Source organism: Gavia stellata, chromosome 25 (genome assembly GCF_030936135.1).
Source record: "Gavia stellata isolate bGavSte3 chromosome 25, bGavSte3.hap2, whole genome shotgun sequence".
Classification (NCBI taxonomy): domain Eukaryota; kingdom Metazoa; phylum Chordata; class Aves; order Gaviiformes; family Gaviidae; genus Gavia; species Gavia stellata.
This window is the reverse complement of record NC_082618.1, coordinates 8,502,765-8,522,129: the sequence shown is the minus strand read 5'-3', so window position 1 is coordinate 8,522,129 and position 19,365 is coordinate 8,502,765. Positions and strand designations below refer to the sequence as shown.

The window sequence follows — 19,365 nt, the reverse complement described above, 5'->3', positions numbered from 1 at the left end:
TTATCATGGGGAATTAATATAAACTTCCTGTTTTTATCATTGGTTTCTCGTAGTTTGAATAAATTCACTAGGGATTGTGTTCATAAACTTTTGTTGTAGTTTTGCTTTAATTTATTAATGTTTAGTCATCATACTAAATTTGGCCAACTAAGTGTGTCTCAGTCTGTGTGCACTGATAGCAGTAATTTTCCAAGAATATGCAAATAACCTGTCTACAGTTAGTATATGTTTAATATGAATACAGTGTTCTGGGTCTAACAAATCCTTTGGGAGACTGGGCTCTTGGGGCATTTGTGGGTACTAAATTTTTATGGGGAATTAATCTCCTATTAGGCCCAGGAGCGTAAGAAGTGAACCCATAGTCATCTTTCCTTCTTCTATGTAAGGAGTGTTGGGCTAGATTATCTGTAAGCTAAAGGTAGTTCTTGACAAAATCTGTGTGCAAGGTGGAAAATGTGGATCTGAAATGTAAGAACTTGTGTTACACTCTGAATTTTTTTTTCTGAAGCAGCTCTACTAGTGCTAGCTGTGTTCTGCTAGCCAGAGTTGGGGTAATGAATTTCTAAGAACCTCCTACTTGGTCATTTCTGCCGAGCATTTGTTCTGCCATCCTGTGCTCTGTATGGCATGGTAGGCTGTGGAGGACTAGCTGTTGAACAGCTTTAGAACAGCTCAGGTTTCCCTCATTTTAATGAAATTCTCCTCCTGCTACAGATACTTTAAACGTTTTGTTCTACTTACATGTTTGCAAAAGGAAATTCAAGAATCGGAGCCTTTTGGCTTGCTCCATATTTATTTTTAGATAATTTATAAAAACTAAATCTTATGGGTAGTGACCTATTGCATGTCTTGTAGAGCTTCTCTTCAGTTAATGTCAGCTGCATATAATTTTTAAAAGCAAGTGGTCTAAGACCCATATATACAAATGAATTGTCTTATACCTCACTTGGATTATAAATTGTATCAGTCAGAAGATGCATCTTGTCTGACTCTTAGTCCTAATTGATAGTGTCTGATATAAAGATGTCTGGAGGTGATAACAGAAGGAATTGTCTCGGGGTTGCTGAAATATATTCTCAGTTTAGCACTTTGTAGTTGGATGTGCAAAATTGATTTTAAAGGATATTCTTCTGCTGCTGACTCATCTGTATTTTGTTAGAAGTTGTTAATAAGCTAGGTGGAATTGTTAACGTAAGTATTTAGTCTCTTTTAAAGTTCATTTAAAACTTAGAACTGCCATTTACAAACTTTATTTTTTGAGCTGGAATAAGGCTTTGGTGATCTGGTCTTGGTCTGTACTTAATAGTTTTGGAAATGATCATTCTGTGACACCAAATGCTTTTGATCCTGTCTTTCGCACCTTTGTTCTTGTTAACATCAGAAGTGTTTTTCATTTAGGAATTTGCAGTTCCCGATTATCGTTCGTCTCACCTCGAAGTCAGTCAGGCAACCCAGCTCTTGCAGCAGCAGCAGCAACAGCAGCAGCAACTTCGGCGCAGGCCTTCCTTGCTTTCTGAATTTCACCCAGGCTCTGACAGGTGGGGATTCTGTTTTTGAAGTATGTGAACAGGAATCTTCTGTGAGTCTGTGCTTTCTGTAAAGTTGGCTTTAACTTTCGAATAGAAAGGTTTTTGAGTTTCACAGTTTTTGTCTAAGTACTTGACTTTATTAATCGGTGCTCCATTGTTGTAACTGTCAGTCTCCTGCGTTTGAGTGTTGTAGCTGTTGTGTAACTCCTCAGTCCCTTTGGCTTAACTAATACATTTGTTTCACGGACAGGAAGTGACAGTCTGGTTTGCTTTTCCCACACCTCTCCTAACAGCGCTGTCAGTAAGCTTCTGAGAATCCAAGTGCATATTGCAGACTTTTTAATGCTCTTTAGGCTAGAAGTCTGTAATGTTTGTAACTTTGGATAATTTAATCTCCCCGAGCAGAAGCGGCCAGTGCAAGAATTGTTACAGTGTGAATATTACCTGTCATATTTCCTAGATTAGTCTTGCTTATTCAACAGATGGTATCTGTGTGGCTGTGCAAGTAAGAAACAACAGAGCTAATTGGGTATTTGAGTTGTAAGAATTGTAAAACACTGAAATGTGGCACAAAACGGACTTCTAGGCACAGAGGACTAAATTAGAGTGTTATGCCACTTTTGGCAAGACACTTGACAGCTTCATATCTTCTGTTCTAAATACATTTTTTGTCAGTCTCGTATACTGTTGCTGTCTCTGTGTAAATAGATGCAACTGATCTGGGTCCTGTACGTTAACTGAGAACAAGTATAGTGGACAACTACAGCGAATCGTATGTTGTAATTTAGTTTCAGATGGGTAATATCTTACTTCTCAGTAAAATAGGTTACTTCACGGTGGATATTGATGAATGTTCAAATGTACCTTAATATTACTGTAAGGTTGATAGGTTCAGGAAAGTTTTCAGACTGTATGAAGCATTCATTTGACTATATTCCTGAAGAATATTGGATGTACTTTGAAAACCAAATTTAGAAATTAAAAACCCCACTACAGATCAGAATAAGATTAACTGGATTGTAGTAAGTTAGCAAGAATATGCTTCTGTTTAGGAGAGAGGTTACTATATGATTTATGCATCTCAATTCTTCAGCATATTAGTATGCTGATGTACAGTCGTAAGCAAGTGTTATTGCTTGTAACAACCTCTTTTTTTCTTGGACTCCTAGTAAGTATATCTGCTAGAAGCAACTTTATATGCTGCATTACTGCTAGCAGTTTATTTTGGCTGTAACTGAAGTATCTGGTTCTGAACAAATACCAGTGATGAATGTTATGTAAATACTGGTCTAGTTTAAAATCTCATTAGAATATTCCCAGAAATAACTTGATGATAGTGAAATCTGGGGCTTGCATATTGCCTTCATCTTGTGTCACCAAAATGTCAGTAAGGCTCTGTTTTAGTGCTGAGAATCATAGTAGCTTTTAGAGTTCTCAAAACTTCAGTTTATAGCAGAAGTAATTTCCCTCCCGCATTGTAAATTTGTAAAAGCTTATTCAGTAGTTCTGGCAAAAGACAGAGAACTACTGTCATCTCTTCAGTGGCACTTTATAGGAAGATGTTGAAGCATATGAGGTTCTTTTATGGACATCCTGTGCATTGCACTGTAAAGAAGCTAGTGATACTGTTCTTTTGCTTTTTTTTCTGAGAAGGAGGAGTTTTTAAATGAGTCATGGATTGAATCAATGACTGTTTCTGTCATATAGTAGCATTTTAGTAGAGATGAAGTTCTAAATAGACTCATGGCTCATTTTAAGCATTCTGTGTATATTTAAAAATTATTTGACTGCAAAAATGAAATAATGGAGCTATTGTGGCCATCCATGTTCAGTGGAATATTTATCTCGTGGATTTTTTTTTGTTTGTTTGTAATTTGAATCAGAGCTTTGATTTGAATAATATCATTGTAGCAGTGGTAAGTTTCTTTAAGGGTTGATAGGCACGCATTTAAACAGTGTCTTTTAAGATTGAAGTTAACCTTCTCTTTTTCAATGGATTTTAACTGTTGTATTTTTGAAGATCATACTTTAAAACATTTGTCTGCCTTACTGTTTAGAAGGAACTTCACTAAATTGCATCTCCTGTATGTTTGTTTGAAAAGGGTTGAGGAACTCCAGATAGTTTTCTTGTATGGAAAATGTATATTTTAATAGTTTATCTCTTCTGTATATTAGGCCTCAGGAAAGGAGAACTGGATATGAACAGCAATTTCATCCAGGTCCATCTCAGACAGATCATGATTCACTGGAATCTAAGCGACCACGTCTTGAACAGGTCTCTGATTCCCATTTTCAGCGTGTCAGTGCAGCTACTGTCTTGCCTTTAGTACATCCTCTGCAGGAAGGGTTGAGATCTGCGGATATTAAGAAGGTAAAGCCATTTGCTGTTATGATGCTGAAGGTGTAACTTCCTATGTTGCGGTGAGCTAATCAATTTTTTTCTGTTAGGTAATTTTTTTATTTTTTTAGGTTCACTCTTTAATCCCAGGAATTTAATTTTACACGTTATCACAAACTGTGGTCATGAGGCAGTGTTACTCTTTTATAAAAAGAACAAGAAGATAAGTCTGCCTCAAACACAGTAAAGAGACTGGAGTTCTGAGTTGCCACTACATTCTTAAGTCACTAAAATCTCAGTTGCAAAATTATTATAGTACAGTACTCGAAATATTTCTGCTTTTCAATTGAAAGCTGCTGGCAGATGCACGCAAGTCCATTTTTTTCTGCAATGAATATTGGTACTGAACAGTCAGCGTACTCCCCTCTGCCCCCTCTCCCTTTTAAGCATTTGAAATGAATCTGCTTATTTACATAACACTAATTATACTTGTCACTGTCTCATTTTGGGTGAATCTAGGGCAATCTAGTTTGGTGTGAGTATTTCCTATTGTAGATACTGAATATTGATTAGACCAATTTGTATAGAGCAGAAAAATGTCTGTTAAATGAATATTTAATATCTTCTCTCATGCATACACACAAGCACACAGACCCACGCCCCAAAAAGGTGGTGCGTAGTGGGTGTGAATTCTGAAGGTGAGCACTCAAGTTTCTGAAGTCAGATCATTTAAATAAAAGTTTCACCATATGGATTCAAAAGCTAATAGGCACCAGATTTTTTTTAGAAGTTGTCTTGCCTACTCTCTACGATTCCTTTTATCATGTGAATAAAATGTCTATGAAGTAAAGTAAAATTATGGTAGTATGTGATTTCTTAGTAACTTGCTGTGTTGCATAGCAAAGATAAGATCAAAGGGGGTTGGGGAAATGGAGCTAAGGCATGCAATGTTAACATGCTTGCATGTAATTGAATTTTTATCCAGGTGCTACATACAGAAATTTACTGTCTCAATGTAGAAATACAGCCTAGTATTATCTAGAGGAGAAGTGGCATTCAGGCACATCATCTTTCAGTCAGATCGGCTTGAATGAGGGTTGTATAACTGAGTTAGCATTTGCTAGCTAGGTAGTCATGGAGCATGATGGTCTGAGGACATAAACAAAGACAAGATACAACAGTGCTGATGTTAGAACATAAAGCATGTTGAAGTATGTTGTTTGGAAACAGATAAAAAAAAAAGACAAATTAAAGCCAAATGAATAGTGACCTGTCCTCTCATAAGTCATCACTTCTCTTAAGTCACGTTAAGTTCAAGAGAACTTAACATTTATAACCACAACTAACTCCAGATGTATTTTGTCAGGCTGGTCATGGTTATCCTCAAGAATATCCTCATCAATGTATGTGCAGAATATTGAGGATTGGCTCTCAAGTAACCCTTCCTTTAAACATAAAAGATACTGTTTACATTTATGAAGATATATTTCTAAAAGGGAGATGTTTTGACCTTATTTTGGTTTCAAGGTAACTATTGAAGTGTGTTGTTATTTTTAAAGGTGAACTTGGAAATTACAGCATTATAAATGGTCTGACAGTTAATTCTAAATATTTAGAGCATTAATAAACTGAAATACTAAACTTAACTTAGGTAGCTCCTTAACAGAGATATAGATAACTGGAAATTCTTTTTCATTTGTGCATGCTGGTTTGGTTACTGAACACTCATTCGCATGTTATCAATACGACTGATTTCTGTCAATCTTGCCCCCCACCTCCTGTCCCCATGAAAGGACCCGGCTTTTGGAGGAAAGCATGAGGGACCATCTTCTCCAATTTCTGGTCAGCCTTGTGGGGAGGACCAAAATGCTTCACCTTCAAAGCTGTCAAAGGAAGAATTGATACAGAGCATGGACCGCGTAGATCGCGAAATTGCGAAAGTTGAACAGCAAATCCTTAAACTGAAGAAAAAGCAAGTAAGCATAGCAGACACTACTGTTGTTATCTGCTGGTGAAAAAGGTGTGGAAAAACTGCGTTTCTTGTTCTTGGTGGTGAATTTTTTGGTTACATGAACCAAATGAACAAGTTAAAAAGGGAAGGTTATGTATATGATTTTGCTAGAACGTTTAAATAGGTTGGATATCATGTAGTTTTAAACATTTTTGAAAATAAGAGAAAGCCACATAGGAACACCAACATGAGATGGCTTTATATTTTAAACTTTTGTTAGATGACTAGTGCTACAAGGGCACTGTGACTGTAATTTCAGCTTTAAAGATGACTGCTGGGTGAGGGGAGGCTATCATCTGTCTTCTTTCGCAGTCTGTGCAAGGGGAGAATCCCTTGCATGCGTCTCCAAAACTAGAGCTTGTACAAAAGTCCCTGGATCATCTGCTTTCACAAGGGCAAGAGATCCTACCATCTGGAGCTAAGGTCAGCCTTGGTGGAAAGTGTAGTAGGAGAGGTGCGAGTAAACAGAGAAAGCAGAGAAATAAAGGAGGAAATACAACTTTTTTTTAGTATAGTCCTGGCTATGCTTTGCATCCGACAACTGCACTTCAGCCATTGGAAGCAAAGGAAATGTTTGCTGGCAGTATTGTTGCCTTTCCAGTAGCTGTTGTCGCCAACTAAACCCACCCTTCAATCTAGGCATCTGTTATTCATTGGCAAAAACAAAGTCCCTGTCTCCTTTTCCTTTTATGACTTTCAAAGATCCAGATAGAAGTAGTGCCAGCTTTAAGGTGGGTTTTTGTTTTTTTTTTTTAGTGGGAACTCTGTAGGAAATGAGAGTTATAGTATAAGGTTTGTTAACTTGTAGGTCCAGGATGACAAATAGACAGCTCTCTGGAGCAGTATGTTTTTATGGTCTGGAAGCATTTAATTACGTCTGAATTTTAATGACCTGTAAAGTGACCTTCAGCAGAAAAAACAAAAAAGGATGTCACTAAGTACCTGGCTGTGTGTTAATGATGCTTATCTTTTTTTTTTTTGTTTGTTCACTTTTCCACAAAATCAGCAAGTACTATGCATATCATCTGTGAAGATTCATTTGTGCACATTTGTAGTATGATTTGAATTTAAAAAATGACAAAGTTGCTGTTGCCTGCAATAATTGAGACTGTTTATTACGGCATTCTCCAAAAATTTCAGATTTTGAATTCTTATGCAGCAATATAGCACATTCTAGCCAGTGTTGTAAGACAGGATGGATCCCTAGCATCTGAAGTTCTTTGTTGTATGTTTGCAGCAGGCATGGATGAAGGATATTTACAATTAAAAAAATGAAGATGTCACTGAATCAGATTTATTTGATGTGAAAGCAAATCATAACAGTGGAGTAGCTCAGAAAATATTACACTTTTTTTTTGCTTGTTTGGTATTGTAACAATCTTGGAACTTCAATATATGTGGAGTGGTTTATTTCTGCTGTGAAGTATGTTTAGAATGATGTTCTCTGTGGATTGTTAGAAGGACTTTTGCACCTTTTTGAAAAAAAGACAGTAGTAATAATGACACTTGAATATCTACAATGTAGAAAGACATTTCTGTGGATTACTTCCCTTGTGAGAAGGCAGCTTTGGTGTAACTGTTCTCCAAAGTTAATATTTTTGTTTAAAGTTAAATAGTGATAAATTACAATGTGACACTGGCTTTAAATGTCAAGCTGAAACAGGTCTGATCCAATGCAGGTGAGTCTTGTAAACAGTTAATTTAGTTTACCAATAGTACAAAAAATAGTCTTGTCATCATCCCTGTTGGCATTAAAACCATTTCATTCATTTCTTGTCAGTTAGGAAGAGAAATAACAGGCAGTGATAACTGTTGATCAGATGCATATTTTCTCTCTGGTGACTAATTACTGGTAAGGGTAACATGGTGCGGATGGCTGATTTTCTTTCTTTCGTCTCTTAGCAACAACTTGAAGAAGAAGCTGCTAAGCCTCCAGAGCCAGAGAGGCCTGTCTCCCCTCCTCCAGTGGAACAGAAACACCGCAGTATCGTCCAAATTATTTACGATGAAAATCGGGTAAGTGTGCTTTTGACTGAGTGTAGCTGTGAATCTGACCCAGTATACTAAAATTCGTTATGTCTTAATTCACTTCCGTGGGGCAGTTTTTGCTTCTCCTGTTGTACTGATTTGCCCGCCCCTCTTTTAATATTAATTTACTTCTTTAAATGAAAGACACCTTGCATGACATTTTTATTCTTGATCACAGGATCCTCCTATCTTATAAGCAGTCTAGGGAAACACATCTATGGGTCTCATCCCTAGACCTCTGTGTTGAGCTATATCTCTATATATCTATATCTGTCTACACACACGCATATATATATATGTAAATAGATAGATAGATAACGTTTGTGTGTGTATAAGTATATAGATATAAAAAAATGCTTCAGCAATTTATCTTGAATTCTCTTTTCCTTACATAAATACTGACAAGCTTGGCTGAAGACCCAGCACTTAAATTAGCTGAAGGGGGAAAAACTGCATATGTTGTAAGATTCTACGCCTTCTTTTTTAACTTTGACTTCTGGCACTTAAGATTTGGATAAAGGAACAGATATGAAGAAGTAGTATATAGGTGAATTGTGAGCTTGTGTTGCATAAGTGGTGAGGAAAGTACAGGAGCTCAGTAATATCGCCAACAGTAGCAAAGTGCTTCCTGCCTTTTTTTCCCCTGTTAGTTTGAGATTAGTGAGTTGGATATCTGCTGTTTGTTTAATTTCCCAATTTTATTTTGTAGTTTAGAGGAACAGCTAACTTCTCTTACAATAGACTGTTTTTGAAGATTTGAGATGGTAAAAAAACTGCAGCACAATACAGTATATTTTATACAGTAGAAGTGTGTCCCAAGTGTTCCATGCAGCCTGTTCTCCCCTTCCCCCCGTTGTCTGTGAAATTTGATGTATTTACTTTAATACAGGACATCAGGGCAATTATTATGTTATAAAAACTGATGTAACCAATGTATAGCAATACATTTACTTCTGGTTACAAACCAGTTTTACTGTTTTGAATCTCTTTCACACTATAATGTAATTAAAAATTATTAAAATCATACAATCACCTTACAAGACTTCCTCAAGCTCAGTTGCATGTTGAGTAGTAGGCAAAACTATGTGAATCTGAAGGCATCTTAGCGGGCTGCTGTGCAACTCTTTCTCTGCTAACTGTGGTTACAGGTGGGTTTTACAACAGACTTTTGAAGTTGCTATTGCGTTCCCCATGTTGTGTATGTGCAAGTAGATGGGGAAACCCATTTTTATGTTGCCTGAGATGGAGTAACATGTGTCCATGTACGGTCATCTATTAGCTGCTTCTGTCTGTGTAGCTCTTCGTGTAGTATTCTATATACAAGGAGAATTACCAAGCTTCACACATTTGTAAATCCATTTAGCACTTGGTTTGAGTTCTCGTATCAGGAATTGCATGTACTGTAGAATGGCAATATTGATGGGGCTTAATACAAATAGCACGTGTCAATACTCACTGTCTTATTTAAAGGGTTATTAAATATGTATTAAGCCGTTTGTGTACATAGCACTTGTTTGGTATCTTTCCATCTACAGTTGTACAAGAGGGCAGTGCGCTTGGCAGCGTTCATCTTCAAACCATGCAGTTTAGGATAATTACTTTTAATATTCAAATACTCTTGGCTAAAATTTGGTTAAAGTAATAGGGCTAGAATTCAGTTTCAAATGTTTTGAGACCAGAAAAAACATTCTACCAGGGTAATACTATAATATTTCCTTGATATATAATTATTTTGTACAGCTGTGAGTTCCAAAGAATTTCTAAAGATTGAGATTACATGGAAAGCAGTTAGAACTTAGCAGAACACTTTCTAATAATAACTGCTTTATGGATTAGTTTCTCCTGTATTTTTCTTTGCAGATGTCTTAGGGCTAGCACATGCAACTACTTGGGGGAAAGAAGTAAATTTGAACTAGTATTTTGGGTCATTTCAGATAGCCTTGTCTGCTGACAAATGGCTTTGGAAAATCGTACGGGCTTGAGATGAATTTGTGAAAGCCAACTGTCTTATCCAGTGCTTCCTCCTTTAGGGTCAGAATTATTTTTGGGTCTTTGCCTAGAGTGAGGGAAGGACTACCTTTGACATACTTCTCTGGGTGTGTATGTACGCATTTATTTGCACTCCCAGACTTTGCAATTGGAGAATTTGTCTCTTAATTCCATTTTTCAAAGCTAGCTATACTTTGTTTTACTGGACACCTTTCTTCCTCTTAATAATTATTTGCTGTTTCATGTATTAAAGGCATGTTCTTTTTGAACTGCAGAGGTCAGTTTCTGCTTTTATGCTCTTACCAGCTTCCAACATGGAGATCAGAGTAGTAAATGCACAATTCAGGTACAAGTTTCTTGATTTGCTGAGGCAACACTGCAGAAGTAGGTTAATAAGGATATAGTATGATCACACAGAGGTTTAGCAGCTAGCATAAGTGAAAGAGTTCAGATGCACTTTTGACACTAACTTCAGATTATTTACTTAGACTATACAAAAAATCTTATTTGCAGAAAAAAGCAGAAGAAGCTCACAAGATTTTTGAAGGTCTCGGTCCAAAAGTTGAACTGGTAAGTTGTGGTTTTGGTTTTTTTTTTTCTTTTGTTCCATTTTCTGTGTTGCCAGTGTTGCTTTCATGTCTGTAATTCTGTTGTGGTAAACAGATGTAATTCTGTGTTTATGTATAAAAGAAGTGCGTGTTTAAATACACTGGTGAACTGGGGCTTGAATGAACTGATTCGCTGCATAAGTGTAATTTTTAAAAATAGATTTGCATCTATGTGAGAGAACAGTTTGAAATATGAAAAACTTGAAATACTGTTACGTACATAAGTAGTTGTAATGATCTAATTTTAAGTAATGAAATCTGTGCTTTGTGTTGAGTATCTTCTAGTCCCTTCAGATTGCTGCATCTCAGATGGAGTGCAATGTTGGCAGAATATTAAAATATTGTTAAATATATTGCATATATTTTTAGAATTACATGCATTGAAAAGTACTAAGCATACCTTTCTAATCCAAAATTGTAGCCACTTTACAACCAACCGTCAGACACGAAGGTCTACCATGAAAACATCAAAACGTAAGTGCTTTAATATCTTGTCGTTGTGCCATTTAAGGGGTCTAGACTCAAACATTCACTCAAATTTTTGATTGCTGTGATTTCCAAATAGGATGTGTGTACTTTAATCATATTTAAAAGCTTCCAGTCTATGTAATTTTCCAATTCCTTTATTGTAAATCTGTGCTGCAAGAAATGAATTGTATGTACTGAAGGCAAAGGGAAACAGTAACTTTTCTTCATAACTTGAAGATAAAAATAAATCATAAAACTTATTTAAGTTGATAACACTTGTATTTCTCAAAGCCTAAAATACCAGATTTGACCTTGATATGCCTAGTCAACTTTTTCTGAATGTACTATTCAAAGAAGTGTTTCAAAAGTTATTGTTGTCAATAAATGGTAGGAGGAGTCCTGATTTTTTTTTTTTTTTTTTGTTATTATCAGTTTATTTATTGACTTAGCCATGTAGTTATTTTCTGTCATGGGCTGCGAGCAGAGTTGTTGCATGCTACACTCACTTGTTATTTAGGGCAAATCAAATTCAGTGATTGAAGTAAACTGGTGGTTGTCTTCTGGAAGAAACGTGGATTTTGAGGAAAATGATTTTTTTGTTTCTCTTTTAGTATAGAACTTGTTTCTCAAATTTGTATGAGCTAGTTTTTTTAGTTCACTGAAGCAAATATTGTTTATAAATGGAAATAAAGTTTTAATAGATTAATTTTTAAATGTGTTTAAGCTTATTTGTACTCCAAATCTTCATTAAGTTGCATCTGATTACTTTCAATGTCTCAGTTCTGCAAAGATAATGGTGAACTCATTTCTCTACAGAAAGTCATACATAACATAGAACAAAATCTTATTTTTCACATGGCTATGTCAAACCAATATTGATTTCACTCTGTAGCAATGCTATAAAATACCAAAATAGTGATCATTCTATTGCAACAAAAATCAGCTTATTTTTAACATATGTATTGCTACTAGACTTTGGTGAAGACAATTGCCGAGTTGTAACTGCCATAAAAGTGCGTATTTCTTACAAATCCTCTTTGAGGAAGTCCCACTCCATTGTAACTATGAAGACCAAGGCCTTTTCATGGCTTCTCTGGGACGGTAACTGAGAAGAAAATACTTACTTTCATGTCTCACTTTGAAACTCAAATACTGATGGTTTTGAGACAAACTTTACTGCTGAGGCATGATTATCCCAGTTCAAATTTGTTGAAGAGCGTTACTGCCTTTGTAAGATTTATTTATTCATTAACCAATTTCTGTACTACCAGTTTTTACAAATGAAGAAATAAATTCTGTTTCAGATGTGAAGAAATGCATAGTGTATTACGTGTGTATTACTAAGTGCTATAACTTTTCCTACCATTTTATAGTATTTTGTAAGTACAGAAAAAAATCCTACAGATGGCTCTCCCTTAAAAACTTTTTTAAGAGAAGTACTTCTTGCTCTGCTCCTTCAAATGTAGCTGTATAGCAGTTCCAAAATACTTGATTTTTTGAGTAATATATCGTAAAACTCTTAACTTTAGGATTGAATTACAAAGTTTTTTTTTTTTTTTTCCCCAAAGCATAATACCTTAAGCCAAATTTACCCATTTCTGCATATTATCTTTCTTGTGGTGAAGGAGAGCACCTAGCTTGAAATTGGAAGCTTTTGTGTCTCAATTGCTTATTCCAGCCATCTTCAAGAATATTCTCTCTGATAAAATACAGTATTAGATGATTGTTTCATCAGGGATTTTCCCTGTTTTCTACCCCTGAAAATATTTTTCATAATAATGATCTGGCATCTAGAATCCATATAGGCTTTGTTGAGTAGTTTTGAAGTGCTTGATTCTTGTGTAGTTCACTTTTGTCCAATTTTGTTTTCCAGAAACCAGGTGATGAGGAAAAAGCTAATACTATTCTTTAAAAGAAGAAATCATGCAAGGAAACAACGGGTAATACTACCATGTTTTTGTAAAAAGAGCATATGGTTGGTTTTCTGTCTAGATCCTTGACTTGCATTCCCAAATGTGTCATGAAAATCCTATTGATTAGAAAAATAAGATCTTAAGCTAAAATTCTTTTGATTTATTGGAAAATAAACTGCAGGTTTATAACTGTAGTTTGTTGATTATTTGATTGAAAACCATTTAAAGTACAGTAAGGAAAAAGCTTTTTTTTCTTTTCTTGAAGAGTATGAATGGAAGAGACCCAGTGAAAATCTTTAACTGTCATGCCTGGCCTCTCTCTGAACTGCTTTTCTTGTATAGTAGCTATAGTATATGAAAGAAAATGGGTCAAATCTCCGATTTTTTTAAGTCAGACAGCATTTTTAATCAAACTTGTGGATGTTGGATACCAGTATAAACTGACTTAATGCTTTCTCTTGCATGCTGTTGTAGCAAGTGGTGTACAAAGTCATAAGGCTGTTTTGGGTGGTGTCTGAAAGATAGTTTTTATTATTAAGAATAGCGGAAGATTATACATCAAATTGGAAGATTCCACCAAGAAAATGTTGTGAAGTATTTTCTTCTTATAGTTCTAGGTTTTTTATGTAGGAGCAGCTCCCTACATATTGCTGAGATTGAGGACATACTGCAATTATTCCAGCCCCATTCTGTTAATTAAAATTTTAAAATAAAATAAATAAAAATTGAAAAATTAAACCAGTTCCATTAATTAAAAGCCTGGTACCAGAAGATGTGAGATTTTTGGAAGACAGTGATAACAGTTAACAAATACCATTGTGATGTGTAAAGCAAAGTAATAGTGTGTAATATTCAAAGTCTACATTTTTATATCCACTTCCTCACCTTCTCTCTGCTGAAAATTTGATACATGTCATCTTCAAAATGGAAAGCCACTGGAGCAGGAGAAGTATGTCTGTTCATTCCTGGAGCGTACCCATGTTATGTGTACTGATCACTTAGTGTATTTGTGTTTAGTTCAAGGTTTACTTTTGGAATTTAACAGGAACAGAAAATCTGTCAACGTTATGATCAGCTGATGGAGGCATGGGAGAAAAAAGTTGACAGGATAGAAAATAATCCACGCAGGAAAGCTAAGGAGAGCAAAACAAGAGAGTACTATGAAAAACAATTTCCAGAAATCCGGAAGCAGAGAGAACAGCAAGAACGATTCCAAAGGTACTGCCATGGATTTGAAATATTCCTATAAAATATCTCTTAGGACTTGATTTTTAAAATTACTTACAATAAAATTGGTTCAGCTTAACGGTTAAGTGTTATGTTCATCACTTTATTCCTTAAAAATGAATGTTAGTGTATCATACAGTATAAAGTAAAAATGAATGTTAGTGTATCATACAGTATAAAGTAAAATGTTCTTTCATTTGTTCGCTGTGTTCCATGGCATTAAGCTCAAGATTCTCTTCACATCTTCAGGATCTTCATGACTGTCCTTCTTGTATATCCATGGTCTCACATCTCGCCCTTTCCTGTCCCTCCCTATCAGCTTTGTCAGCAGTGCTAGCCTCATCAGATTGGTGTCCTCTTGGGCTGCTTTAGTGATGTCCAAATTGTTCCTTTTCTATCCCCCTTTTTAGATCTGCCACCAAACCCCCTATTTTCCAAAAGAAATACAGAAAAAGGGCTAATTAGCAAAGGCTAGTTAGGCTGTGGTGTGCAGTGAGACTATATGAGTTAGTTCAGATGCACAAAGAGGTTTGTGGAGTTGATCATAAGATAATTGGAGCGTCAGCTTCACGCGAGCCTGTTCGTTTTGGGCCTACACCCTAGTTTATGCTTAGTATTTTTCGGTCACTGGATGTCTGTGTTACTCCTTTGTTTCATGATCCCTATATTCATTAGCCTACACACTCAAAAATCATTTTACTTCTATAATTAACAATTTGAGTGATCTTTTGTTGTACTTGCCATGCAATTTTATTCCAGACGTTTTTGCTTTTTGAAGTATGTAAGCTACAACAATTAATTCCCTATTATTTAATTTTAGTCTATCAGAAATTTGTTAAATGGAAACTGTACAAAGAGTCCTATAAGGAATGAAGTGCAATTCATTTGAGAGTTCACTTTATCTACGGTACTGTAGATAGTGCTTTAAATTAGAATTAGGTCAAGTTTGATTCACTTGTGTTCAAATCTGTTTATCTAATGTTTGAAATCATTTCAATACACCTTTGAGAGTTCAAGCCCCGTAAAGATTTCATCTCATTATCTCTTCTAACCATCTGTCTAAATCCCTTACTTCATAAAACATAGGAAAAGCAGATGGTTTGCAATATATCATGAAGTCTGCAAGATCTGGCTTTGTGGAATCAAGAAAAGAGGAAAAGAAAGTAAATTCTTAGAATCAAAATAGAACTCCTCTCTGTAAGAAGCTTTTACTTTAAGTATATATCATGTCTTTGTAACTGCGAACTACTTGGGAAGGGGCCATCTCTTTACATTATATTTACGTTCTTTAATGTAGTGGCATCTTAGTCTATAGCTGTGTTTGTAATACTGTTGCTGTGTAAATACTAAGGTTTTCTGTCAGATTTTGTGCAAATTGATTACTTCAGTAAAATCTTTGGGCAAATGAAGATGTTTTGTCTGTCTAGTTATCAGTGATATTAATATCTGAAATGCTTTTTGACCCACATGCTGTAATATATTATTATGATGTTAAGTGTAAAGATCACTAGCTGAAAAATTCTTCCAAATTACAGCTCTCCCCATCAATTCAAAAGGTAAAAATGTGTCTTTGTTGTAATGAATCTCAGTGCTGTATTGGTAACTTGAGCGAATTGATGAAAGGCAATTATAATGTGCTTTTTTCTTAAAAAAAAAAAAAAAAACAACAAAAAAAGCTGTCTTTCACAGTGTATCAGTTGTACTAATTAAGATGATGATTTCTGTGCCACTGATGAACATTTTTCATACTCAGCAGAAGCCTATTAATGTATCTAAAACACCTACTTGCAATGGAATCGGTGGTAACACTCCCTTTTTTTTTGATGTTGACTCAAGCACGCCCTTCTTGCTGAACCTTGCAAATTCACCTGTAAAACTGAGGAGTTGTTTGAAACTGCAGTACATGATCTGAGTTTGTACTCTGACACTACTTAAAGAGCAGTCTTAACTAACTAATTTGGGAGACCGGTAACAGTATTTTAAAAAATTTTGAAGGTTGTATTGTTGTGTACAAAATCTGAAAATACAGCTATTTTCCACTTTATCCTTACTACTTCTGTTTTCCCCTGATTCTAGAGTTGGTCAAAGAGGGGCTGGACTTTCAGCAACTATTGCTAGAAGTGAACATGAGATTTCTGAAATCATTGATGGACTTTCTGAGCAGGAGGTGAGGCTATTGTCTGTACTTTGCTATAGAAGCACAGCAAATGACTCAATATCCTTTTACTGGCAGTGAAAGGTCTCTGAAAGCAGAAGGTTTGTTTTTTTGACAAGAGAAACCTTTTGGGCCTAGTTTGAGAGAGTCTGTGTGAACTTTGGCTTGAAACAGGTCTTACAAATACTTTTCTTTTAAGGGTTATGCTTCGTAATTGCATCTATCCTACATTTTTCTCATGTGTCTGTGTTCATTGCAGGCTTGCTGCAACCTAGTTATTTACAGCTCTAACAAATATGTGAAAACTCTTCCTTTCTAAAACCCTGCATCATTTTAGTTTTTCATCATTTGTGACACTATTTCCTTTAGCTGACTGTAAATGTTCCTTGGGATAGTGACAACTTCTAGGAAGAGTTAAGTGGACAAAAAAGTTTCAAACTAACTGTGAATGTATACTGTGGTGGAGCTTTAAAGAGTTGTGTAATTCAAGAACTGTAAACATTATTAGCAACTTTTTGTATTCTTTACTTTTTCTTTTATTCTTTGCCTGTAGAATAATGAAAAACAAATGCGTCAGCTCTCTGTCATTCCTCCCATGATGTTTGATGCAGAACAAAGACGAGTGAAGTTTATTAATATGAATGGTCTGATGGAGGATCCCATGAAAGTTTATAAAGACAGACAGTTCATGAATGTCTGGACCGACCATGAGAAAGAGATTTTTAAGGAAAAGTAATGGGCTTTCTTATATTTTATTTTTATTATATTGCAAATAACAGTTAAATACCTAACCCCACAGTAAACATCAGTTAAATCGGGAATGCTGAAGCTTTTGTGCAATAAGATCTGATAATGTTATTAGTTGAATGAATGAAACATTGTAAAAGTTTAGGCTTTTCCACTTATTTTTCAACTGAGTAGGCTCACATGCATTTAGTCCTTAGATAAATGATCTTAAAAATACTTCAGTTCCATGATAAGATTAAAATGACAAGAGTAGGTGTATGATTTCTTTGTATCAGCTAATAGCTAATTTTAAGTGCTTAGTTCTAAATTTGCACAATTTGAAAACTGGGCTCTTTAGTCTAATTTCAGTTGTGTGAATCAAAGGCTTGCCGATGGAACAGATTGTTTAGAAGACTGCTTTGCTTATTTGATCATGAATTATGTTATAAACTTAAATAATTTCTCATTTATAAAAGGTTTGTCCAACATCCCAAGAACTTTGGTCTAATTGCTTCATACCTGGAACGAAAGGTAAGACCTTTTTTAAGATAAGTAGAGCCTAGGGTTGGATCCCTAACTTTCCAAATGTAAGTTATTTATCCCAGCATCATTTTCTCTTCCTGGAAAAAACAGTGAGTCCAAAAAAAGTTACTGCTTTGGCAGGATTTTATAGTACCTGATCAGTAACACAATCAATGTATGCAAACATCTAACAAAAGTTAGTGAAATGACACTATTGACAACGATAAAGAACATGGCACTTCATTTAGCTTTGATCTTATTTTCTTTCTGATGGAGGTAAGCTTCTTTAACTATCTCACTGTTTAGATAAGGACATAATTGGCTCTGCTGAATCACTGTGCTAACTCTAAGAAACGTTGCCACCACCCTTCAAGTCTGTGGGATCCTACTGCTGGCTGAATTAGTTTTTAGAACTAGTTTTTGTCTTTAGAACTAATTTTGCAGAACTGATGTGAGAAGTAATGGAGAACTAGGATTTGTTAAGACTTGCAACAGAATCTTGAATATGTAAAGCTATTACAATAAATAGAAGCTTTCAAACTTGCAAATTGTGTGGTATAGATTAAATCATGCAGACTGAAGTAGCTGAGGGATATTATAAATACATGAGACTTGTGTTTAACACTGTAATTTTATGCATAGTTATATTGTTATATTTGTGTGTGAATTTACTTCCCTGCTGAGCAAACAAATCTAAGAGAGTTTTATTTTAGTCTAGGGGCTGAATAGTTTTAAGTGTTGAGAGAAATTAAATACTAAGAATGTATTTTTTATAGCAGTAAAACCTAATTATTTTTGTTTTGCTTTTTCACTTTAGAATGTTCCCGACTGTGTATTATATTATTATTTGACCAAGAAAAATGAAAATTATAAAGCCCTTGTGCGAAGGAATTATGGTAAACGCAGAGGAAGAAACCAGGTAGCTTAAATTTATTAATCACTTGGATATTGTTATTTTATTGTTTCATATTTACAACTGTCTTACTATCCGCTATAACAAGTATATTATATTGCATTTTTGCCCGTTTTAAATTTAAGTAATCCTGATCTCAAGGGTATTCTTGGTTAGTTTGTTTTTAATTCTGTGGAATATCTTCTTCCTTTGCACATTTGTGACTATTTTTTTTAATACGACAATTCATTTTATTTGAGGACCCTGCCATAGACATTGAAGTCGAATCCATCATTAAATCCTATGTTGGAGCCAACAGAAATTAGGTTTAGCATGTGACTTGCAGTGGAAAATATATAATCACTTCATAATGTCAATGTTTGTCAAAAAGCAGAAATTAATAGTGATCTTTATTTGGTGGTCAGGCTCAAAGTCAAACTGGAACTGAATAGCAAGAAGAAAGAGGCCAATTTAATGCATGCAAATAAAAAATTCTGCTGATTCAGGAAGTATTCTTTTAGAAGTTTTGGACATCTTTGGAGGGGAAAAGAATAGCATATTATGTACAAAAAGCATATAAATGCATTTTCTAGGCTACCGGGGTTAATGTGGATATTGGGGAAAAAAAACAAAAAAATTAAGAAACTTTGGACTTTTTTTAAAGAAAGCAGGAGTGCTGTGTATTGACTGAACATGTTCCCTGCGCCTCCCATTCACATTCCCCTTGCATCTATCAGGTATTTAGGAAGTACTGAAAATAGAATTAAAAATGTGTCAGTGATGAGGTTAGGAAAGAAGGTTGTATATGAAATAAAGTACATGAACAGAGCACTGGATGTAACAACCAAGCCTGCAGGTATTTTGAGTTTGTATCCTTAAAATCAATTCAACAGCTAGAAACCGGTATAGATATGGTGTGCTGAAGAAATACCCAGTGCTTTGTTGGAACTGAAGCTTGA

The 19,365-nt window shown here is 35.2% G+C and overlaps 1 protein-coding gene across 3 annotated transcripts in view; it reads left to right on the top strand.

The window, feature by feature from the left end:
* The window catches only part of NCOR1 (nuclear receptor corepressor 1), a 57,815-nt gene that overhangs the window by 1,096 nt on the left and 37,354 nt on the right, over nt 1-19,365 (top strand). For 2 of the 3 annotated variants that reach the window (XM_059829219.1, XM_059829220.1), the window contains exons 2-13: nt 1,399-1,538; nt 3,705-3,900; nt 5,661-5,843; nt 7,781-7,894; nt 10,409-10,465; nt 10,925-10,977; nt 12,845-12,911; nt 13,930-14,102; nt 16,188-16,278; nt 16,820-16,998; nt 17,469-17,523; nt 18,332-18,433. In XM_059829219.1, coding sequence (XP_059685202.1) covers nt 1,399-1,538; nt 3,705-3,900; nt 5,661-5,843; nt 7,781-7,894; nt 10,409-10,465; nt 10,925-10,977; nt 12,845-12,911; nt 13,930-14,102; nt 16,188-16,278; nt 16,820-16,998; nt 17,469-17,523; nt 18,332-18,433 — 1,410 coding nt within the window. The remainder of the gene's footprint in view (nt 1-1,398; nt 1,539-3,704; nt 3,901-5,660; nt 5,844-7,780; nt 7,895-10,408; nt 10,466-10,924; nt 10,978-12,844; nt 12,912-13,929; nt 14,103-16,187; nt 16,279-16,819; nt 16,999-17,468; nt 17,524-18,331; nt 18,434-19,365) is intronic. The other variant, XM_059829218.1, reaches the window with a different exon arrangement.